This window comes from Chenopodium quinoa, unplaced genomic scaffold (assembly GCF_001683475.1).
Source record: "Chenopodium quinoa cultivar QQ74 unplaced genomic scaffold, ASM168347v1, whole genome shotgun sequence".
Taxonomy (NCBI): domain Eukaryota; kingdom Viridiplantae; phylum Streptophyta; class Magnoliopsida; order Caryophyllales; family Amaranthaceae; genus Chenopodium; species Chenopodium quinoa.
This window is the reverse complement of record NW_018742815.1, coordinates 2,809,673-2,834,543: the sequence shown is the minus strand read 5'-3', so window position 1 is coordinate 2,834,543 and position 24,871 is coordinate 2,809,673. Positions and strand designations below refer to the sequence as shown.

Sequence of the window (24,871 nt, the reverse complement as noted above, 5' to 3'; positions counted from 1 at the left end):
AAATGGAGAAAGAAAAAGTTGGGTGCATGTGATGAGGAGAGAGATAAAGAGAAATGATTACATTAAAAGGAAAGAAATCATTTGTTGCACATAATAGTTAGCATCCATTTATAATATATGTTGCAAATAATAGTTAACGGAGGAAGTACTTCGTCATAAAATTTCTAGATTCGTCTTTGCCCACTGCCCAGCCCGGTTAGCAGGCACTTTAAAAATGGGGGAGGTGAGTATTGTATTACTGTGTGTTAACAAGGGTAGTTTACCCCATGGGTAGATGTAACTTTATTCGTTTATAACACTTAAAACGAAACATGATCTGGTACAAAATATTGGTCGATCTTCAACCATAAAAATTTAATAAATTCTTTAGAATTTCTGTTACAATACTAAATCTCTAGGTTTTTATTACACTCCAAAATCTAATAAAAGAGGAACCTTCTTTTTGACAAAAGCATGATTGTGCATTGGATAGATATAGGCCCCACTTAATAAAGCATATTCCCCTGTTTTTTTCGTTTTCTAAACGATGGTCACGTGGCCCACGTCCCATCTTTCACACTACTGTAATACAGTTGTATATTTATATAAATGATTTGACACAAAGTAGAGAAAAAATATCTAATCGTTCCAAATAATATAAAACGGAGGTAGTAATTTACAATACAAACTTTCTTTGATGCGTATTAAAAACTGTACTTGACTAGTTTGTAAGATTTATAATTTGACAAAACTTAATGTAAGATTTATTAAAATCATATAAATATATATTTTCATATACGAGTAATATGGTTTTTGTGTGGCTAGCCACATCGTGTGTCCGACTGATACACATCTAACCTAAAATATTGAGTGGGTAACCCTTAACCGAGTAATCCCTGACCAATCGAGTAATCCATGACCAATAGAATAACCCCTGATTAAGTAACTCACGGTTGATGACCCTTGACCAAGTAACTTCTGACTGAGTAAATCCTGGCCAAGTAACTCCTGACCAATTAACTTCTGACCGAGTAACTCCTACCCAAGTAACCCCACCACACATTGTGGCTAGCTACATATGAAACTTTGTAATTTTCATAATATTGATATCATCATTTTAAAAAAATCGTTTTTAATTATTGATAATTAGATATAATAATCGTGAAACTAATACATTGACAAACTTGATAAAGAAAAAAGTGTTAGGTAAATCAACAAATGATTTAAATTTTAAAAAAATTGATATGATATTGTAAAACTTATAAATTAGATGAATGACATGAATCTAACAAGATTTTATGTTAATATATATATATATATATTCATATATTTATCACTTTTTTTCATAATTACATTCTCTTTCATTGAATTTAAAATTTTTAAACTGAACACCGAAAAAATTGGAAGAAGTATCGTAACATTTTATGTATTATATGTTTTAGGAAACAGGGACCAGGGGAGAGTCAAGGAGGAGAGAATATACAACAAAGGAGTAGCTCACTTATGTTATAAACTAGTTGTTCTTTATTTAATTTTTCCATGTGGGACAACAACTCATACTTGCAACCTAACAATATGGACTATAGAACGGGTAGAAAAAAAAAATATGATCCTTAATTTATAAATAGTGAAAAAATTTACTACAAATGTTGTTTTACTTATATTTTTTTTAGGAAATGTTGTTTTACTTATACCATTATTATTACTACAAAAACATTTCAGGTTTTATTAACGTTATAACATGATAACTAATTTTGAAAAATTGTACAGGTCTTTGTACCGCATGTCATCCATTTTATACATAGTATTTTGTACAAGAACTCAAGCTGCTCAACCAGAGTAAAAGCAGAACCTTCAAATTACCAGGAAACTAATAACAAATAAAAACAGAATTTCATTTTACTAAAACAAAAAAGTACCAAGTTTACAAATTATAATTCAACCCATTACAAGTTAACAAAAACAAACCCTACACATTACTTCCCTGCCTTTCTAAAAAAAAACTTGGTACAATCTTAATCATGCAAATTTAGTATTCATGATACTGTTTCTCCGGAATAACCTTATGTTTCTTGGTGTTGTTGTTGTTGTTGACGTCGTTGTTGTTACCTGCATGGAGGAAACAGGGTAGCAGGAGATGAAAAAAGAGACGAATTGATCGAAAATGAGTCGCTTCACAAGCTTCCTCTTAGCAGGGAAAACACTTCCTTTGTTAGACTTAGAGTAAAATGACCTAATATTAGTCTCCTTCTCCATATTCTTCTTTGCCTCCATTATTATTATTATTATTTTTTTTAAGCTTTTGTTTATATTTTTGGGAAGGTTGGAAGCAGAGGAGAAAGGAAAGAAGAGGTAAAAGGAAATGAAGTTGAAGCATCAAAACTTTCTATTTATATAGTATGTATGAATAAATCATAGGGTTATTCCGTGTAACTTCTTGAGTGAAATCTATTGTACAATAATTAATACTCCAAGTTGTACACCAAATTTTAGTGGGCTTGTGCGACAGCACGCTTACACGTGTTGAATATGCAATTTTATGCAACCTTCACATTCTTAACCACAACGTAAGTATTATACGGAGTACGGACTTTGGAGTGTTTACTTTAGGATTACCTATTTGTTTTATAAAACCATTTTAATTTGTTTTATAGTTTTTAACAATTGCTGAGCTAAGCTTGGTTTAGTGGTAATATTTTTACATTTCAACCTAAAGGTTGGGGTTTCAATCTCCACTAAAAACACTTTGAGGATGGAGATCTCCCATTTTCCCTCACTCTTAAAGTGTCTCACCCACAACTACCGAACCAAAAAAACTGTGAGGATTGAGGTATGGTCAGGGAGCTACACGGGTTGTAGCTTTGGTAAAGCATGTGTTATCCACTGTGATTTCTTTATTTGCATGTATTTTCTCCTTTTATTTTTTTTTTAAATTTTACTTCCTAAAATGGTATTAATTTGAAATTGCATGCTAAAATCAAGAGTTAATTGGTGAAATTAACATTTATTTCAAGTAAATATTTCTATTTTTAGTTTTCTTATCTAACTCTTAGAGCGTTCGTTAGTTTTTTCCTACAAATATTAGTGATGCTTTTATAATTTTACTACTGAAGGAAACAATTGTTTGATTATTAAGTTATTTCAAGGTCAGTGTGTAGAGATTTAGGTACTTTAACCGGAATTTCATAAATCATATTCATAGTTTCATACGCACCTAAAACAGGATCACATGCATACTACACAAGAATCACATAATTATACTTTTGAATCGTGAATTTCACTTAGCAAGTTGATTGACAAATCAAAGAGAGAATAGAGCAAGTGTTGCTCCTCTACTTAGTCCACGGGATTCGAACGAGTCGTCCACCAATACTAGATTGGTCGAGTGATGGGAAAACACCGCGATCGATCTCCTTATTTATGAACAATCGGCCACCACCACGAACACCACCACCACTGCACATACACATCGGCGCAAGGAGGGGAGAGAGAGAGAGAGAGAGAGAGAGTTTGAGGGGTTTGGGTCTCGTGTTTGCAAAAAAAAAAACCTTAGGCACCTAGTCTATTTATAATCCTATTATAATTAGATTAGGAGCAAAGTGCAAATCCCTCTAACCTACTCTATATGGCCAACTACCTAGGAGATGAGGCCCATTATGGGTCTCTTCCTCTTATGCTAAATCTAGGCCCTTTGTGTGACCTTATAGGATCCATTCAATTGGGTTTTGACCTTTTTTTACTAGCCCAAAAATCGTTAATACCTTTAGCTATGATATAACGATGACTCAAAATAACGAACTTAATTATCTCCATAAGGAACCCTCCCAAGAGAAAACCCTAGAGGGAAATTTTTTTTTTTCCATATTGTTTTGTGTAGTATTTTTTGTATATTTTCCATTGTTATTTCTGAAGTATTAGATGTTTAACTTGCAAGGACGGTCTCGAGGATATTAGCTAGAGTATTTTTGATATGGCTATAGCCTATAGATATTCATGCATTGTGTCAAGGCTACATACATGTCTTGGGGTCGTATGAGGCCGATGGACCTAAGCTGAGCATTACTATGCATATAAATTATTATGTGTGTTTACAAATAGTATTTTGACCAAATGTCACTTCTTTTATTCAATGCTCTAAGTCAGTATTTTTATACACTCCAATATAAATGTGACTCGAGTATGGTTTACAACCCAATTTGCATGCACACTAACATATCATCATGTTGAAATGTCAAAATTGTCTCTTGCTTTCGTTGTGTCATACAAGCGATCAATACAACCATGCCTTTTGTGATGGATTGTGGCGTGCCTAAAGTCCATCGGCTAAGCTAATTCATTGATTGTATCATTATAAATTGGATAATTTGGCAATTACTACCGCAAGTTAATACCACTTTGTTAATTACTACCGCAAATTAAAAAAATTGTGAATTACTACCGCAAAAAATTTTAAGATGTTGCGATTACTACCAAACCCCCATTAAACCCAACTATGACGTCATTATATCTCTTTAACCCATGTTTGACTATGGTTAAGGGCCTTAACAAGCCCCCCCAAAAAAAGAAAATGGGTTAGGGATATAATGACGTCATGGTTATGGGCTTTAACCCATGTTTGACTATGGTTAAGAGCTTTAACCATGGGTTAAAGTGATAAACTGACGTCATAGTTGGGTCTAATGGGGGTTTGGTATTAATCGTAACATCTTAAAATTTTTTGCGGTAGTAATTCACAACTTTTTTAATTTGCGGTAGTAATTTACAAAGTGATATTAGCTTGCGATAGTAATTTGCAAATTTTCCTTATAAATCTAATCCTATAAACTCTACGTTGGTCTTAATTATGAGACAAAATATATTCATTCTCTAGCCTCCAATCATAATTATTTATTATAGTTCTTTTGTCTTTTTCTAAACAAATGTAATTAGGGTTGTACACGGTCCAAAACAGGATCGGACCTGTTGGGACCGGGACCTGAATTAAAGAATTTTAAGGACCGGATACCGGACTTGATTCAGCAGGTCCAGTTCCAGGTCAGACCCGATGCAATAGGTCTGGTCTGGGTTTGGACCTAAACGGACCTGTTTTGTGTTTTTTTTAATAAATAACCTATTGGACTTGTATTTGGACCTGTTTTGATTTTTGAAAAAAAACCTTTTTTTTTTTTAAAAAAAAAAAAAACCTTTTTTTTTTTAAAAAAAAAAAAACAAATTTTACTGGCAATTAGGTCCGGACCTGAAAAACCCCGGTTTTGATCCAGACCGGACCCGGAATCCTTGAATTTTAAGGACCGGGACCGAACCTGAATCTACAGGTTCGGTTCCAGTTAGTTTTCAGATCTGGTCCTGTTTATATACACCCCTATATATAATATCACTAGAGTAAAATAACGAATATTAGCAATATAATCTACTACTCGATTTATCTTCAGATAAATATATCAATTGCTCAAATTATTGAATTTGTTGATATTATTGAGAAAAGAGCAGATTTCTGTAACATAGGTGTGCATATATATAAGTTGTAACAATAGACATGAAAGTCAACCATGCTTTTCACTAACAACTTGTTTTTATCACTTTCGAGGAAGATGCATATAGTCTATAGCCGTATGGCATGGTCTGGTGCTGATATGGCTCCTCATTTTATTTTTTAAGGTATTAATAGGAGTTTATTTTCTTTAATATGGATTATGGGCAACTTCATCTCTAGCAACATAATCCACGTGGATATAAACAATTGGCATACAAGACCTTTTTAAGTTTTCAAGATTGACTAGAAATCTAGGACATGTTTGATTTTGCTACGTACTTTTTGCAATGTAGAGTGAGACATTGACTTACTTTTTAAGGAATATAACTACATAACCCTACTTCAACAGTTTTCTTATAAATGATACTCCTTCCGTTTTTAAATACTTGCTCCAATTCTCTTTTTTGGCCGTTTTTAAACACTTGCTCCATTTTCTTTTTTAGAAAGCTTTTACAATATTAAATTCAATTTTCACACTTAATGGACCCAACCTAATGATTTCTTTAACACTTTTTATTTGTTTTCTTTCCGTTCCGTTTCCAATTATATTATCATACCAAAAGCTCCCTTAATGTAATTATAGACATTGTTTTATCTAAAATTGTCATTAGAGTTGTTTTAATTTTTGGAGACTAATTTGGGGAACAAACTATTTATGAAATAAAGAATATGTCCTCTTTAATCAATATCAATATCAATATTCTTTCAAAAAAAAAAATCAATATCAATATCAATCAATCAATATATATATTAAAGCTCATGGCAATGATTGTAATCTTGCCACGTGTCGCCATGTCAAAAAATTTAATATATATCAAACATTGGTAATGAATGATTTTACATGTTTTTTCTTTTTACCACAAAATACATTTAATCAAAGGAATTTATTAATTATGATAGTAAAATCCTAACAGTTACAACAAACTGGTACAATATATAACATTTAGATTACTGCATACTAAATAATTAATTTTGATGTTCAATTACATTTACAAAATTTAGCAAATGATATTATTTTTATAAAACCACCAACATATTTCACTTTATTTTGTTGTACTTTTTAATATACAAGAAATGACCCGAGGCATCGCCTGGGCCTAAAACTAGTTCACTATTATTGGTGGTGATAGATCTCCCATCAATCGTAATTCAATACGAAGTATATTTATTTGGTTATAAATTGAATTTATAACCAAAAAAAAAAAAAGTCGTATATGATTATATTTTTATAAGGTTAGGTAATTATTTTGGCCCGCTTTGATCCAACATCTATATTAATTGGACTTTGATCATATTCGAGTATCTGCACATTATTAGTATATATACAAGAATAACATTATCAATACAGGTCTTATTCAGTCAAATCTGCATGGACTTTCTACCATTAAATTTGTTCAAGCCTAGTGGCTCTATTTCTTAATATATGCAAGAATTTTACAGAAGAATAAATTTTATAATTTTGTAAACAAAAATATTTAAAGTACATTAGATCATACTTGTACATTGATAAACATAAAATCAAAATAGGGCAGATAATGGCCTAGCGCCTAGCAGGTCTTCATCTAAGCTCTAATTTCACTCTACTAGTCTACTTCTAGAGTTTTTTTTTTTTTTTTTTTTTTTTTTTTTTTTTTTTTATATTTTTTTATATTTTTAGGACTAGAGCCCATATTTTATAATGATCTTATAAATCAAAATCTTAAAAATTATAAAAGCCCAAATAAATAAAAAATCTAAAAAATTTAAAGTAGCCCAAAATCAAAATCACGTGTCCAAACTCAGAACCACTGGCCCTTGGATAAACTATCTTCATTCTTCAAGCTTCAGCTCTTTGTTCTTGCTCTCTCTCCTCCCTTCGTTCAGGTCTTAATTTTTCACTCTTTCCTTTAATATTAGTACCAATTTATTGTTTAAATGCAGTTTTAATGCTCAATTTTACTTAATTTATTCCCAATTTTGTTGCTTTATTAAGCTTTATTAGATACTGAATTATCATGTTATCAATGGAAAATTATTGCTTTTTAATACAATCTGCAAGGTTTATGTTTACTGGGTATAAATGATAATTTGTAATTTCTTGTTAGTACTGTTTTTGATATTGAAGGTATTGTTTGTTTGTTCTATTACATTTCATATGCAAAATTTGGTTTAGTTTGGTGGGAAATTGACATTGTGGTGTTATCTATGATTTGTTTGGTTCTTCAGATATTTGATAAGGGAATTTATCAAGTTTTCGCATCGAATGATTGAATTATTCATTTGTGTTGGGTTTTGATTTTTGAAGCAAGTATAAATGGGTGGAAATGGTTGTTGTTAGGAATTAGAAGAACTAGCATAGTGAGCTCATGAACAATATAAGATGCCTGTTGTTATGAAACCTTTCACCCCGTTTAGTCTTTCATCTTCCTACAACCTTACTGTTCCTTGCGAGGCGTTCCTAGGTCCGGCTCGCTCTTTGTTCTGCAAGTTTGAACTATGTAAAAACCCTAATAGAGTTTTATTGGGGAAGCATCTATTCCCACAAGGTTTGGGACTTACTGGGAATCACTCTATTTGGAAAGCAGCCCACGTTGCCTATTGCTATGCTGAGGGTATCTCAGAAGATTTGACAAATAACCAGCTTTCCGAAAAGTCTCCAAATGGAAATTTTCATGATACTGATGAGCTAGGGTTGCTAAGCAAGCCCTCACCGATGCCGGTTAATGGTGCCTCTGATAGTAAGTTCGGGAGTGAACCCAAGAAATCGGATAAAGATGAGGCATTGGAGCCTTTTATAAAGTTCTTTAAGTCAAACGATGCGGAGGTAGAAATAGCAGAACAAGATGAAGGGGGACGTGAGAAAGAAACTGAAAAGGTTCTTGTTGAGTATTATGAGCCAAAGGCTGGTAATTTTGTTGTTGGTGTAGTTGTTTCTGGTAATGAAAATAAGCTAGATGTCAATATAGGGGCAGATATGTTGGGCACAATGTTAACCAAGGAGGTGCTTCCATTGTATGACAAAGAGATGGAATATTTGTTATGTGATTTAGATAAGAATGCTGAGGGATTTATGGCCAATGGGAAGATGGGGGTTATCAAAAATGAAGACGCTATAAGTGGACAACCTATTTCTGGCCGGCCTGTCGTGGATGCTGGAACTGTTTTATTTGCTGAGGTTCTTGGTAGAACACTTAGTGGCAGGCCATTACTTTCAACTCGACGTTTTTTCAGACGAATTGCTTGGCATCGTGTGAGGCAGGTTCTTTTCTCACTTTTTTTAAAAAAATTGTTTTATTATAAATGGATGTCCATGTATCTCCTTATTGATGCATGAATCTCTCAGAAGGAAATTTGATTTACCATAGTAATTCAATTTTGATGCATCACTCTGTTTACATTGGTGATTTTGTTAGCATGCTCTAACTTGCAATTTATTAGTAACTGTCTGCGTACTGCTGAAAATTCTTGTGGTTTGATTTGTATAATCAATGTATTAAGAGAAGGCATGATCACATCGAGCTTGTGATTTTGTCAAATTTTAGGGGCACAAAGTGGCCAGACCTAATTATCTATGCCTACTAAGATACTGTTATAGAATTCGTTTTGTTTTTATTAATTGCTAATTGATTGAGTTAAATGTTAATTTTGAAATATCCATTTGATTTGGGCAGATAAAACAACTAGGTGAACCTATTCAGGTTAGGATTACAGAGTGGAATACAGGTGGTCTGCTAACAAGGATTGAGGTTGGTACCGGCTTTCCTTGCGTCACACAATGCTTAAATGTATTATTTATTGACTTGCAATTGTGTTGCTTTGCAGGGTTTGCGAGCCTTCCTCCCTAAGGTTGAGTTGGTTGATAGAGTAAACAGTTTTACTAAATTAAAAGAGAAGGTATGGTACTAATTAAAATTTGAAAACTTCTAGTATTCAATGTTCAATGTCAGTGGGAGTTTTTGGAAATGTTAGAATCTAGATAGTACTCAATGTTCAATGTCAGTGTTGTTGTTGTTGTTGTTTTTTTTTTTTTTTTTTTTTTTTAAATATTATTTTTTTGGAAATGTTACATCCCAAATGTTTCTTATGAGGTTTCTAGGTGTTCTAGCTAGGTGAGCTAAGTAGTGTTAGATGTATGTAGCAGTATCCTTAAAGCTTTTTCCCCTGCTGTTACCAAGTGATTGCTTTTCTTAAACTCTTACAGTTTGAAGTGCTCCCCATTATTTTAATTCATTCTTGTTAAAAATTCGCCTCTGTAATTTTGAAATCTCCATCTTTGATGAAATTATTGAAATAGGCTTTGAGGTAATTCTCTCAAAAAGTAAAAAAATAAATAAAAATAATGATAAAAAAGACTTCAGATTTTGGGATTTGCGAATCTCCCTTAACCCCTCATATCATGATTATCAACTGTAATATTTAATTATCTTCTTAGTGCTTATAATTTCTCAGCTCTTAAGTTTATTAACTTGTCTGATGGTTGTCAACAAAATGGATTATTGATTGCTTGGTTGTTTTATCTTTATGATGTCATGTCCTAGTAGTTTTACCTTTTGAAACTTCAATTTGTGTATGTTACAGGTAGGGCAATGGATACATGTGCAAATCAGTCGAATAAATGAAGATAATAATGACTTGGTACTCAGTGAGCGAGAAGCTTGGGTATGTTTTACATAACTGTCTTTTATGCTATCTGTTTTCTCCCTGATACAATTTGTTGCATGCTTCCCCAATTTGACAGATCAAGAAAGGTCTCTGAGCTTGATGTTTCATGTGCTAGGAAAAGTTGTATCTACGAGAGGGAACCCTTCTGGATGGAACTGTTAGGAAGATCTTCCCTTATGGAGCCCAAGTTAAGATAGGACAAACAAACCGAAGGTAAGATATGCAGGGTTCGCTTTCTAATTTTCCACATTATTATAATTTTCTTGCATTGCAAGTCTCATTGCATATGTAGCTTCAAGTTCTTTCCCCCTTTAACCAAAACACCAAAAGACTGATTTGTTAAGTATTGAACGGTATACTTACTGGCGCAGCCTGACAGTCCTCTCTCTGACATTCTTGTATTACAGTGGACTGCTGCATGCATCCAACATCACTCGTGGTAAATTTGATTCAGTTGGTGATTTATTAGCAGTGGGGGAGAAGGTCAAGGTCCTAGTTATAAGATCTTTGTTTCCAGACAAGATTGCTCTCAGGTAAGCAAGCAATTCCTTGATATTTACTTCAGTCCTTTTAACTTCTACAACATTAATACTTTATATTGGGAATTTCATACTATGAACAGTATATTCAGCGTATGAGTAATTAAATAAAAGTTCAACATTGCACAAGTTGTACAATATATAGTGTACACCTCCTCATTTAAGTAATCAAGTTTGTCATAATCAAATAACCAAATATGTGTCCAGTGGTGGAATGTGGATAAAAAAATGATCAAAATGGAACTGTTGGATTTATATATTTGGTTGAGGTATGATAATTAAATCGATAATTTAGGGGATGTGAATGCAGTTGTCCTCATTTAGCAATGTGCTAGAGGATCTATTTTGTAGCCTTAATTTCAAATTCTAATGCATTATCACTAACTCATGTTTGACTCTTGCTTTTCTTACATTTCAATTTATTCTGTGAACCATTTTTTCAGCTGGAATTTTCCTTATAAGAATGATTGTAAAAACGCACTTTATGATTTCTTCACCCCGCTAGTGTGTCATCCTTGAAGGGTTGAGTTTTTTCTCATTACCGTTTGTGTTAAGCTTTTCTGTTCCTCTTTACCTTTCATAAGAGGTTCTTGAACTTAAATTTGCACTCTTAGATGTATAGTTGCTGCAATAGAATGACCTTTTCAGTTTATGTTTTGCCTTTAATCAGGAACTTTAGCATCCAAGACTGTATATGAGTTTGGCTAACCTTAGGTTACACCCTAATTCCTTTCTTCTGCATTAACTTATACACAGCCCCTAGAAATTCTCTCAATGCTGTATTTGAGATGTACCGCATTGATAGTCTTCTCTTAATGGATCTCTGTGAAAAGTGTCCCTTGTTTGGACTTGTGAAAATGGAGAATCCTCTAGTCACGTGTAACTTAATCCGAGATGTGAGTTGGATCACATAGGGAGAGATATGCACGTATATTTGCAATAGAAATATGATACACTTGATTTGTCTTGATAACATCACTGCTCTTAGGCCTTGTTCACTTCACCTTCAAAAAATAATATTAAGTAACAATAATTTCAGTTCAATAAAAATAATTTCAATTCAGTATAAATAAGTTCAGTTTAGTAAAATTCAGTAACTTCAAAGAAGAAATATAATAGAAAATCAGTAAAAATTAATTTCAGTTCAGTAAAAATAAATTTAAGTTCAGCAAAAATAATTTTAGTTCAGTAAAAAAATTTTTAGTTCAGCAAAGATAAGGTGAAGTGAACGGGGCCTTAGACTAATTATTTTACCAATGTTGTTTTAGTTATGTCACCATTATTACGTGTGACTTGCCTATCACATGAATACATCCATGAGATCCACAAGACGATCGTAAAGATAGGAGGTCTTAATTTGCTAGGTCCTTAAATGCAAGCACTAATCAAGTAAACTCCCTCCCTTTTTGTTGCTCCAATATACCTCCGCTACACAGGACTTTGATTGTATTTTAAGTAATTAGGTCCTGTATAGAACGGGTATCTGCATACAATGGGCTTAGTCTCCCCAAATTTCATATATGACACCGTCTCTTGTATGCGTATCACCTCCCCCCCCCCTTTTCCCTTGCTTTTAATTTGAAAAGTTTTGCCTCAACCCCCCGAAATGACCTGCTAAAACTGGAACCCCACCATACTAACTCCACAAAATTGGAAGGGCCTAACAACGCAGAAAATGCGAAAATTCTGCAATGCACTCACCTCACTGCACTCACTTACTAGCAGCAATATGTTATAGGAAATCCATTGCAAGGTATGGCACTTGAGTCCCACATCGGTCATATGGGGGGTTGATGTGGGATTTATATAGGACAATGGGCTCTCCTCCCCTTGAGCTAGCTTTTGGGGTGGCTCTCCTTTTGTGGGATTTATATTGGTATAGACCCGGGATCCTGCTCAATCAAACAGTGACAAATAGATGTGCACTCACAAAATAGGAGGAAAGCTTGGAAGGATTTTTGATTAAAAAGGCTGAAAACTACAGGCTACTGCTGCTATTACAATAATAAAGGTGGAAGCTTGGAGAATATTATTGCTACTGCTATTCTGCTAAGCTAATGATTACAATAATAAATCACATGACGGCTTTCATTCTTTCCTTCCCTTTTTAAATACTAAGCAATCCCCATGACCTAGCAACGTACACATTGTCCTCTCTGCCAGCTTGGCTTTTTTCACACAATTACATCCTTCCCTCACTTCTTTTGTCTTCTTCTGCTTTCCCAAAATTGCTGCTACTGCTGTCCTTGCCCTGTATTTTTGTGCCTTCTGGTATAAACTCGGATTGGTGTATCTGGGCTGGCCCGATCTATTGCACAATATACAGAGCCGAACTAAGAACAGAGCATTACAACAATTTAGCAAGGAAAAGTTGAAGCTTTTGATTGAATAAGGGTGTTTACAAAGTTGGCTGTTTTAGGCCGCCACTCTCCAAGCAGTGACTATAGTTCACAAGTCTTTAATCACTACACAAATATCTGCCTACCCTTCCCCTTGCTCCCACCTGCTTATATATACAAGTTCTAATCCTAGGTTCCAACATTCCCTAGGTTGATTTGGTGGCTGCTGATTTTGTCTTCACATGATGCCTAGCTGTTTCGGTCTTCTTCCTTCTCTGCTAATTGCTTTTGCTGCTCCTGTGTGTTAGCTTGGCTGATGAGCCCTTAAGTGGCTTGGCTCTTCCTTTTTCTGTGATATGTAAAGACCATATTACAAACTCAAGTTTTCCTCCACTTGACCTGAATTCTTTGGGGTGAATCTATCATTTTTTCCCCTATGCTCCTTCGTTGATTACCAAAATCTCTCAATACAAAGTTACAAATTCAGGGTTTCTCTGTTGTATGGACACTAAGGTTTAAATCTCCTGTGGTTTTTTTTCACCACGGTGTTGGATTCCAAACTTAACCTTGAGTTTTTGTATTTGATATGGTTCCAAAATTTGGAGTCACCTTGTTTTGCTGTGAAAATTAAGACAGCATTGGGTGATGAATAGTTATGGCACCCCTAGAATATTAGAATGTGAGGGTAATAGAACAAAGTCTTGCACTATATAGTACGAGAACACAAGGGGAGAGAGAGATGTTGGTTGAACTGATACAAACTCAGAAAGAATCAATTTTGAAATTGTATTTGAAATATTCTTCTGGGGGGTAGTGGAGCAAATTGCTTGAAATTCTGAGATTGTTTTCGACATATTGAACTAAAAATTTGCTGAGTGGGAAGGGAATTACAAGGTATGATACATAAAATATGCTGATTAAGCGGGAAGGGAGGATGGTAAACTGGCCTGAGTTGTTGATTGGGTCGAGGCTAGGGTCAGTGGGGCATGTGTTTCATTATAGATTGAGTGGATATTATATTTTTATTTTTAGAAGGCTGATAAACAAACACAAGGGAGGAAAAAAAGAGCTTGTAATTTGCACATAAATTAAAGCCGAGTGGGACAGTGGAGCAACAAAAGGTCTGTACTGGTAATTCCCCACAAATTCCAATTGCAGATGGTAGCTTAAGGCACCTTAAGTTAAATATTCTGATTATTTATGTGTGTATAAGAATACATGCGATGTTCATCGAGTATAAAGCACAAGTTGCTGGAGAATTTAAGGCTTCTGCATTTTTGTTTTGCAGTATCGCGGATCTGGAAAGCAAGCCTGGACTCTTTATATCAGACAAACAGGTGCTTAAACATCTACTTAAATTTGTTTGTGTTTGGTATCCTGCAGTAACTATTCATCTTGCAAACATCATTCATTCTTAAAATTATATATGCATTTTCTATGGCCAGAAAGTATTTGCAGAGGCTGAAGAAATGGCAAGGAAATATAGACGGAAGCTTCCTAGTATTTCCACAACACGTAAAACTGAGCCTCCAAATAGCAATCTGTTGTTTGAAGATGAAGCAAATCTCTATGCAAATTGGAAGTGGTTCAAATTTCTAAGTGATAATGATCAAGATTCTCTATGAGCTTACTTATCAGTTTTTGTCACTCAAGAGGATGGCTATTTCTGAGACGATGGCTATTTCGAATGCATTAATGTGGTCCAAAAAACCGAATCTGAAAAAAATGAAAACTGCATCCCAGTCAATCACATGGCTAGACTTCCTCATCGTTGTACAAGTATGGCTGTAAGATTGTGTCCTGTTAGTGTACGAAGCTCAGCAATTTTCAATATGATCCGCGATGAGCATGCACATTGTTGGAAATATAAACATGATGTGCTGTGAATCAAATTTTGACAATGTAATCTGATGGAAATTTTTTGATTTATAAGATATTTGTATGATGTAACATATATTCACATTCCTAGCAGCTTCTGTTCAGTTGCTATCATGTAGTTGGGCTGTTTTGAGATAACAATGGAAACCTACATATTTATTACTAATGATTTTATCACTACAATTTTGAAGAAAATATCATGAAAATACAGTAAAAAAATGTTGGCAATTGGAAGCTTTCTCTTTTAATATCAGAGCCAGGATTCGATCCTGGGACCCGTGGGTTATAAGCCCACCACACTTCCACTGCACCACTCTAATTAATTGATAACTTTTGTACAATTAAAATAATTATAGTAAATACATTAAAGTCTTATTTTTGCTTCCAGAAAGTTCTTTTAGATTCCTCCAAAAATCTGGTAACGCGAAAGTGTTTATCGATACATGGTCATATTGGTCAACACATGGCGTTACTTAAAAGTATCATTACAGTATTAAATATTATTTGGTCCTACCCTAATATTATTCAAATTATATTAGCTGTAATTTGAAGTTTGAACCTTATTTTATTTGAACTAAACTGAACTTAATAGACTTAAATAAATAAAAATAAAGTAAGCATAACATGGTAATAGGTCGTAGGATAGATAACATCTCAGTTCCCACATTAGGTGAATTAGACATGCCTAGTATCTCTCAATTCTAAATTGAATGTGATACTACGTATTTGAATTAATGTCAGAATTTACAAGGTATTTTCAATTACCATTACAGTTATGTTTCCTTGTAACAGTTATCCATGGATACAAGGGATAATATTCTATAAGTAGAAAGATTAAATAAGTTCAGTTGAGTGAATATCAGGTTAACAAATCAAACCATTGAGGATTATGCATATAGAATTATATTCTACAAGTAGAAAGATTAGATACGTTCAAATAAGTGAATATCATATTAACAAATCATGCCATTGAGGATTATGCTTATAGGTGAATTGGTGAAATGATTATGAACATAGTATAGACAATGGGCGATGTCATCATTAGAATCAATAATGTGTACAACATTCATTGAAAAATACTCTAATTTGTAATTTTGTAAATAAGGTGGTTGATGTTTTTCATTGTAATTCCAACATGAAGCTCTTTAATTAAGTAGCAATAATTACTAATTAGTGATCATTCAAGTTTCCAACTTAGTGTTGTCTTTGTCCATTTGCTTGGCGTTATTTTTTTATTTTTTATTTTTTACAAAGAGTACTAATAAAGAAATACAAAACAAACAAAGACGCCAAACTACATTATGCCGAAACACTAAAGAGACACTTGCGAGCAAACTTTATTCGAGCCAAGTTGGAGTACTTGAAGTCCACATTAGGCCCGCGATCACGCTTTGCACCTACACGAACCACTCGGCAACCTACAACCGAACTGTGTCGATCCACTACCGAACCTTTTTTCCTAAACCGAGGATGAAAAATAGACTTGTGATGGCAAATTGGTTGACCCGAAAACTTGGCACTGGATTGCAAACTTTGATTGGCGTGGTGTTCATAGAATTAAATTGATATTGTGCCGATGCATGTATTAAAGCATCATCAACTTTCAAAACGCCCCAAAACTAGATTATTCAGATTCACTTGTGTCCACCTCGACTAGCTCGGTCTGATTAGGGGATTTTTATCCACCAATCAGCATCTGACACGTGGGCCAGCCAGGTTTCGCCACGTGTCCTTCATGTAGGCCAATAGGAGCCTGCCACGTGTCATCAAGAGATTCGTCCTCCTTGGACCAATTGCAATGTGACACGTGTCCACCCATGCCAAATGGGAAAACCGGCCAACAAGGCCCAATCATTGTGGGAGGCCCAGTCAGCCTTAGGTTTAACCTAAACCTAGTACTGGCACACATCCCAAGGCATATAAATATGCCCATTAATCCTCATTAAGAGGGATGGCGCACATTTAACACTCTCACCTAGAGAGACTCAATTACTTTTATTTCCGCATTAATTACTCCTTAATCAAGTACTAACTTGATCGTCGGAGGCGGATCTCCAATCGTCCGGAGCATCCGTTTGTTTTGCAGGTACAGGCGTCCGGTTCCAGTCTCGGAATTGTAACTCTCCCGCAGGACATCCGAAAACCCCGAAACATTTTGGCGCCGTCTGTGGGGAGAGTACTTCTGAGATGGCATCCACGTCTGCACCGACTCCTGAAGAGAGGCGTCCCCTAGACGACCCTCAAGTTCAGTCGGACCATGATACTAAGGAAGAATTTGAAGTTGAAGCTCACACAACTTCAGACGGGACCCTAAGGGCACGACGCACCCGTCATACCGAAATGAGGGAACGGGAACATCTTCAAACTGGAATCAGTGATCCAGCCGGCGCACCGCCTGTTCAGCAGCAGCCGGCTGACGGGTCTGCTCCCATTACAAGAAACGAACTCATGACCTTCATGAGGGGCTTCAAGGGAGAGATTCAAGAGTTGCTCAACAAGAAGCCGCCTGCTCTGGCCAAGGAGCAGTCGGCTAAGAAACCTTCCTCTTCAGGGAGGAGGAAGCCTGTTCGAGGGCGAGAGACGACCCCTCATCCTAACTCTAGGAAGTGGGAGCCGCCTGTCCTTGATTTCACAAAGTACTGCTTTCCTACTCCAGGAAAGAGGAAACCTGTTCGTCATATTCAGACGGACGGGTCGAAGAAAACATACACAGATGCTCGGCTATTGCTAGAGCAGAAGAAGAACGACCGATTGTCAGAGTCGGCCTCTACTTCAGACTTCCAAGACAGTCTACGCAATACCTCGATGAAGTATACTCAGTCGCATCATGAGAGTCAGTCAGGCGGCACCTCCCGTCAGTCCGACTTTCATAGTGACCAGGCGGTACCAAACTTACCATTTGTACCGCAACAACAATATTTTTTGCAGCCACCTCTGTTTGGTGGGCATGCAGCAAAGAATGTCCAACCTATGGACTGGCAGCTACGGTTGCTTAGACTTGGGGAACAGCCGTCGGCCTTCTCCAAGGAAATTGCTGAAGCCGCTCAGCCGGCCAAAGTAAAAAATGTATTAGTAGGCGCCTATGACGGCACTACTAACCCAGAAGACCATTTGATGGCATTCACCAACCTGATGTACCTTCAAGGGTTGGATGATCCCACTTGGTGCAAGTGTTTTCCAGCGACTCTTAAAGGAATCGCACAACAATGGTTCGGCAACCTGCCGACTGGTTGTGTGAATAACTTCAGGACGCTTGCTTACTTATTCACCTCCAACTTTGCCATGAACATACCTGCGAAGAAGACGACCCTTGATTTAGGAACGATTCAGCAGGGCGAGAAGGAGGGGCTTCGTTCTTACATCAGGCGGTTCAACCTGATGAGAATACAGATTCAAGGGTTACCGGATGAGGTAGCCTATACTGACGTTTTCAGAGGCCTCAAAGACGGGTCGACATTCAAATTTGATTTGGTTCGAAAGAGGGTGACAACTCTTCAAGAGGCCTTGATTGAAGCGAAAGCCTATATACAGGCGACTGATCTTTGTAGTACGGGAAAACAGTCGGACGGGAAAAGGTTCGACAAAAGAGAAGGACGACAGAAACAGTCGTCGAACAAAGATGAGAAGAAGAGAAAAGAGGTCTGGACGGCTGATTCCTCTAAACAGCCGGCCCAGAAGAAGAAGAAAGAATTCAAACCATACTCCCCAAAGTATGCGTTTAACAAGGATAGCCAAGCTATCCTAAAGGAAATCAAGGGACGGATCTCAATTGAGAAGCCGGCCCCCATGAAGGGTTCTGCAAGCAACCGGAACCAAGAAAAATTCTGTGATTATCATGAAGATGTTGGTCATCACACCAACGAATGCATCAGTCTCATGCAGTATCTGGACCGCCTGGCTGAGCAAGGCGATCTTGACTCTTATGTCAAGAAATCTACGGGGAACACTTCCTCGAAAAAGCAGTCGGCCAAAAAGAGTCAACAGGCCGACAGCTCCGATACAGATGATGCAGTCGTCTACACCATTGCAGGCGGCTTCTCAGGAGGTGGCCCCACTATTAGGGGCAACAAAGACAATATCAGGCAGCTAGACGTAAATTCCGTTCACCAAGAACGACCTTCCAAATATTCATTTCCTGAGATTGTCATCACTGAAGAAGATCTAGGAGGGGTAAGGGGGCCGCATGACGACCCTATCGTTATTGAATGTAAAGTGGCCAACCAGAGAGTTGGTCGAATCCTTATAGATACCGAAAGCTCCTCAGATCTTATCAGTAGCAAATGTTTGTCAAAACTCAAATATCAGACTGATTGCATACATCCGGCATCCCACCCTTTAGTAGGGTTTGGAGGAGGAGTCGTCCACCCAGTGGGACAAGTGGATTTACCCATCCGCCTGGGTGAAAAAGGGAAAGGACGACACATGGTAGTCCGGTTCCTGGTAGTAGAAGAACTCTCGGCCTACAACATGATTCTGGGACGACCAACCCTGAATAATTCCAAGGCTGTTATAATCCCATCTCTTATGTTGCTCAAGTTTGAGAGGGATGATGGAATAGTCGGGTCCCTAAGGGGAGATCAGAGGATGGCCCGAGAGTGCTATCTCTCGGATATCAAGGCCACTGTTATGGCCGCTGGGTCAAGTGGTGGAAAAACAGACCTTGACAATGTCAAGGAGAGTGCGCCTGTTCAAGAAGCAGGCGGCAAGAAGAGAAAGGCAGCCCAGACGGGGGCCGCAAGAAAAGGCAGAAAATAGCAATCATTGGCAGAGGAGCGGTCGGATGAATTCCGCCCTCAGCCGGCTGGTGAGCATACGGACCTGATCTTAGACGACTCACGTCCTGAGCGAACAGTCAAAGTTGGGACGACTGCTCTGAGAGTCCTGGGTGACGACTTTCACAAACTATTGAAAGAATACAAGGACATCTTTGCATTCGAAGTCCACGAAATGCCAGGCATTAGTCCTGATCTAGCGGTACATAAACTGGCTGTGGATCCGAAAAAGAAGCCGGTAAGGCAGAAGAAGCGGAACCATGGCGAAGAAAGAAGTCAGGCGGCAGCCGCCGAAGTTAAAAAATTACTTGATGCAGGGTTCATTCGGCAATGTTACTTCCCAGAATGGGTTGCAAATGTGGTGCTAGTTAAAAAGCCAAATGGCACCTGGCGAATGTGTGTAGACTACACAGACTTAAACAAGGCGTGCCCCAAAGACAGTTACCCTCTGCCTAAAATTGATAACCTAGTCGACTCAGCAGCCGACCATGCTTTGATGAGCTTTATGGACGCCTACTCTGGTTTCCATCAAATTCCTTTATGGAAGAAAGATCAGGAAAAGACGGCCTTCGTCACTGATCAAGGGTTATACTGTTACACGGTCATGTCGTTTGGTCTTAAGAATGCCCCGGCCACCTTCCAGCGAATGATAAACACTGTGTTCTTTGATCAGATTGGGAGAAACGTCGAGGCATACATTGATGATATGATTGTCAAGTCTAAGCTTCAGATAGATCATCTGTCGGACCTCCGAGAAACTTTCGCCATACTCAGGCGGCACCATGTCATGCTCAATCCCAAGAAATGTGTATTTGGAGTTGAGTCTGGGAAATTTCTCGGATTCCTTATCAATCAGAGAGGAATAGAGGCGAACCCTGAGAAGGTGCAGGCGGTCATCGACATGCAGTCGCCTCGTACCGTCCGAGAGGTTCAGAAGTTAACAGGTTGTCTGGCGGCCTTGGGAAGATTTCTAAGCCGATCAGGCGACAAATGCTTATAATTCTTCCAGGCCATTAAGAAGAAGGCAAGGTTTGAATGGGGGCCGGATGCTGAGGCGGCCTTCTAGAAATTGAAAGTTCACTTGCATTCCTTGCCGAGGCTGGTCAGCCCTTTGCCCAAAGAAGTACTCTACATGTACCTGGACGTCTCTGATCATGCGTTAAGCACTGTTCTTCTTGCTGAAAGAGACGACTGTCAGCTCCCGGTCTACTTTGTCATTCATGTATTGAAAAATGCCGAGTTGAGGTATCCCTTAGTGGAGAAATTTGGTCTTGCACTCTTCATGGCTGTTAAAAAATTGAAGCCCTACTTTTTGGCACATGCAGTCGTCGTTTATACAGATCAACCTATCAAGCGGCCACTGACCACCATGGAGTCGTCAGGCCGGATGATCAAATGGGCCATAGAAATACAGAGCCTCGAAGTTACTTTCGAGCCTAGAAAAGAAGTGAAGGGGCAAGCCTTTGCCGACTTTATTGTTGAGATGACTCGTCTCTCTGATTCTCGAGATCCAGACCAAGTCTGGAAGGTATATGTGGACGGAAGCTCTACTTCAAATGGTTGTGGAGCAGGCGTCATATGTCAGTCGGCAGAGGGCGACATGTACGAGTATGCTCTACGCTTCAGTTTTCAGGCCTCAAACAATGAGGCAGAATATGAAGCTTTACTAGCCGGAATCCGCATGTGCAAGGCGGCAGGGGCACGAAAGATAGACGCCTGTTCCGATTCACAATTGATAGTGAGTCAGTATAATGGCGAATACGAAGCAACCCATCCGGCCATGATCAAGTATTTACAGGCGGTACGACAAGCAGTCGGATCCCTTGAAGATTTTCATCTGACTCAAGTGCCTAGATCAGAAAACAACCAGGCGAATGCACTTTCAAAATTAGCATCATCCGCCTCTTGTGATACTCCTCGAACTGTTTTTTGGGAAGTAATGGAGAAGAGAAGCATCGAGGAAGACCCTATTGGAATCCTAGACAGAAGCTCAACCTGGATGGATCCAATCAGGGCATATCTAACAGACGGTACCCTGCCGGATGATCATCACCAGGCGGCTGCGCTGAAAAAACGAGCAGCCAGTTTTGAAATGATAAGGGGAGAACTTCACAAAAGAGGGTACCTCCAACCCTACTTAAAGTGTGTTACTCCAGAAAAGGGACGAGAGATACTAGACGATCTTCACTCTGGTTACTGCGCTTCCCATGTAGGCGGTAGGTCGCTTGCTCAACGGACAAGGCGGCAGGGCTACTTTTGGCCTACTTTAGAAGCAGATGCAATTTAGATGGTGAAAATATGTGACAAGTGCCAAAGGTTTGGCAAACTAATTCACCGTCCGGCTACTGACCTCACTACCATTCATAGCCCACTACCGTTTGCTAAGTGGGGCATGGATATTTTGGGTCCCTATACGCCTGCTACAGGCGGAAGGAGGTACATACTTGTTGCAGTCGACTACTTCACTAAATGGGTGGAGGCGGAGGCTGTAAAGGGAATCAAGACAAAGGATGTAATTTCATTCATCTGGAAAAATGTCATCACTCGGTTCGGGGTTCCCATGTCTATGGTTTTTGATAATGGTCCCCAATTTGAGACGCCTGTTCTCAAAAGCTGGTTGGGTGACCAAGGAATTGCACACCACTTTGCATCAGGCGGCCGTCCACAAGCAAACGGCCAGGTAGAAGCCTTTAATAAAATCATCTCAGACGGTCTCAAGAAAAAGATTGAACGAGCAGGCGGCCTATGGGCGGATGAATTACCACATGTTCTCTGGGCCATTAGGACGACTGAAAAAGGGGCGACTGGAGAAACTCCATTCCTCCTAACTTATGGTGCGGAAGCGGTTCTTCCAATTGAACACTACGAGCCGACTCTTCGAGTAATGCTATATGACGAAGAGGCAAACTGGGAAGCCATGCGCCTGGAATTAGACTCACTCCCAAAAAGGAGGGGCAATGCTGTCTTGCGCCATGAAATTTACCGCCTGAGAATGACTAGATCATACAACAAAAAAGTACACAGGCGTCCACTCAAAGTGGGGGACTTTGTACTTAGAAAAATGGAAGCAGTTGGTAGGGCTAATGAGTCTGGCAAATTAACTCCCAACTGGGAAGGACCCTACCGAATCTATGAAGAGTTCAGGGACGGTACCTACCGTCTGGAAACACCAGACGGCCAATCGTTGCCTCGAACCTGAAATGTAGATAATCTTAAGAAATATTTCTTTTGAATGATGTAAATAGTCAAGGGCTACTTAATAAAAGTTTGATGTTTCATTCAATTTTGTACTAAGAGGGGCATGCCTACTGACAAACAGTCGGCTACTCTCCATGTTTAATTTTTATTCTTACTTAAGAGGGGCACGCCGCTTGTTCCACACAACCGGCTACTCTCCCATAACACAGTTCACCAAGAACTATCAAAGGCTCATGGCTAAAATGATCAGACCAGGCGCCAAGCCAACTGATCCAAATATAAGTTTAATTCGACCTGTCCCAACATTATAGCAAGCGTCCGACGGCATCCATCCGGATGAAATTCGTCGCAGAGAGCATCTCCCTTTTGGGTGGAACATTGTTCTATAAAACCATTACACGACACTTATACGACTGTCTAACCAAGACAACCACGTAGCCGTTTCCCGGACAAGGATACCTCTCACTTAACTGACTAATCAGGTCAAACAAGTGTTCGCAGTAACCATCCGTGTCAACCAACCGACTGAACTACTTGGGATAAGAACAGTCGGTATCTTATGAGTTCATAGCCAACAAACATTGGCGAATAAAGGGGAACAACCGGTACCCACCGCTTGAAACCTCTACTACTCAGTCACTCGGCGATTAGGTAACAATCATGTTTACTTGGTCACTCCTTAAAAATTTAGTATGAGACTAAAAAGGTGTTCATACAGCGCTTGTTCACACTAGATTAAATGTGTCGGGGAACAGTCGGCCTGGACCGACTAGAGTCTTTAGCCTAAAAAAAAAAAAAACAAGGCAGGTAGGAAACCACCTTCCTACTTGGTTGAAGGGGATCCAGTCTTTAAAGTGGCCGACTGATCGCTTAGCCTGGAAACAGACAACCAGTCGTCCAGGGGCATAGGTGGCGTGACTAACTACCTCGTACCTGTCCGCAACTATCGGCCATGCAAAACAGTCGGTATAAGTATGCAATTGGATATCAGAGTTTCGATACTTAACAAATTCGAAACGAAACAAATTCGAAACATTTTGGCAAAAAGGCATCCACGTGGCATTAACAGCCGGCCAGAAGGACCGACATAAATATTCATACCCCCGGCCCCTTGGCCGGGTAAAAGATACAAAAAGAAGCCGGTCATTAAGACCGGCAAAATATTCAAAACCCCGGCCCCTTGGCCGGGTAAACAGAAACAAACGGCACGCAGGCCGTAAAAAGAAGACATAAAGCTTAAGAAGGGGGGAGATCTTCAATAATAGCAGCTGCCGCCTGGTCAGCACTCTTTTTGCTGGACTCGGCTTCACCTGCATCCTTCTTTGATGCATCCACCCCAAGCGGCACAAGCGCCACTACCGGCTCCTCCTCCTCCAACGCCTCGTCCTCAGCAGCCGCCAGGATCTCTTGATTATATCTATCAGAACACTGGCGGTACATTTTTTCCCAGGAGGAAAAGTCGGCATTGGGGAAGAGGCGGCCCCAGGTCAGGCGCTGGATCTGAGCAGAGTCTTCCATCATCTCTCGGACCAGCTCCTTCTTTTCTTGCTCGGCCTTTGCCGAGAGCTCCTGAGTAAGACTCTTCTCCTGGGTCACCAGGCGTTCCTTAACGTGTACCAAGGATTTCTCCAAGGTGTCGTATGAGGACATTTTTTGGCGAAAAGGTCTCAGCTCGGCCTTGAGATTGTTGATGGTCGCCTCCAGCTCATTATTTTTCTTCTGGGCCGCCTCTAACTGAGCCCGGATAGCAGAAGTAGCCTGCGCCTGATAATAAATAATATCAATTGTCAAAAATTCATTTTGGGCAATTTGAAACATTTCCTTATCATAGTCAGAGGCGACCATAGCTTTTGCAGCCTTTACTTCTTTGTTCTTCCTGTCAAGCGGCTTGCGAAGGCCGTTCACTCGGAGCAGGGCCTAAGTAAAAGGGAACAGGCGTCAGTTCTCAAACAAAAAACAGGCGTCCTGGAATTTAAATAACCAAAAATATGC

The 24,871-nt window shown here is 38.6% G+C and overlaps 1 protein-coding gene and 1 non-coding gene across 3 annotated transcripts; one reads left to right on the top strand and one right to left on the bottom strand.

Annotated features, from left to right (window-relative positions):
• The first annotated feature begins 7,074 nt into the window (after positions 1-7,074).
• Positions 7,075-15,104, top strand: LOC110725751 (30S ribosomal protein S1 homolog). 2 transcript variants are annotated; one of them, XM_021905220.1, is made up of 9 exons: positions 7,075-7,375; positions 7,718-8,750; positions 9,163-9,237; positions 9,314-9,385; positions 10,070-10,150; positions 10,275-10,366; positions 10,561-10,686; positions 14,320-14,368; positions 14,477-15,104. In XM_021905220.1, the coding sequence occupies exons 2-9, from the start codon at positions 7,872-7,874 to the stop codon at positions 14,654-14,656; spliced, it is 1,554 nt and encodes a 517-aa protein (XP_021760912.1). In that variant the 5' UTR covers positions 7,075-7,375; positions 7,718-7,871; the 3' UTR covers positions 14,657-15,104. The 2 variants fall into 2 exon arrangements, with proteins under 2 accessions (XP_021760912.1, XP_021760911.1); XM_021905219.1 differs by having other exon boundaries at positions 7,088-7,375; positions 10,269-10,366; positions 14,477-15,075.
• Positions 15,105-15,157: 53 nt separating this feature from the next.
• Positions 15,158-15,229, bottom strand: TRNAI-UAU. The gene has a single exon. It is a non-coding gene; the product is annotated as a tRNA-Ile (tRNA).
• Between the last annotated feature and the right edge of the window lie 9,642 nt (positions 15,230-24,871).

Coding starts and splice junctions, on each gene's coding strand:
- LOC110725751 (XM_021905219.1), top strand. CDS start 7,872: ATGCCTGTTGTTATGAAACCTTTCACCCCGTTTAGTCTTTCATCTTCC. Junction 8,751..9,162: donor CTTGGCATCGTGTGAGGCAG/GTTCTTTTCTCA, acceptor TGATTTGGGCAG/ATAAAACAACTAGGTGAACC. Junction 10,367..10,560: donor ATAGGACAAACAAACCGAAG/GTAAGATATGCA, acceptor CTTGTATTACAG/TGGACTGCTGCATGCATCCA.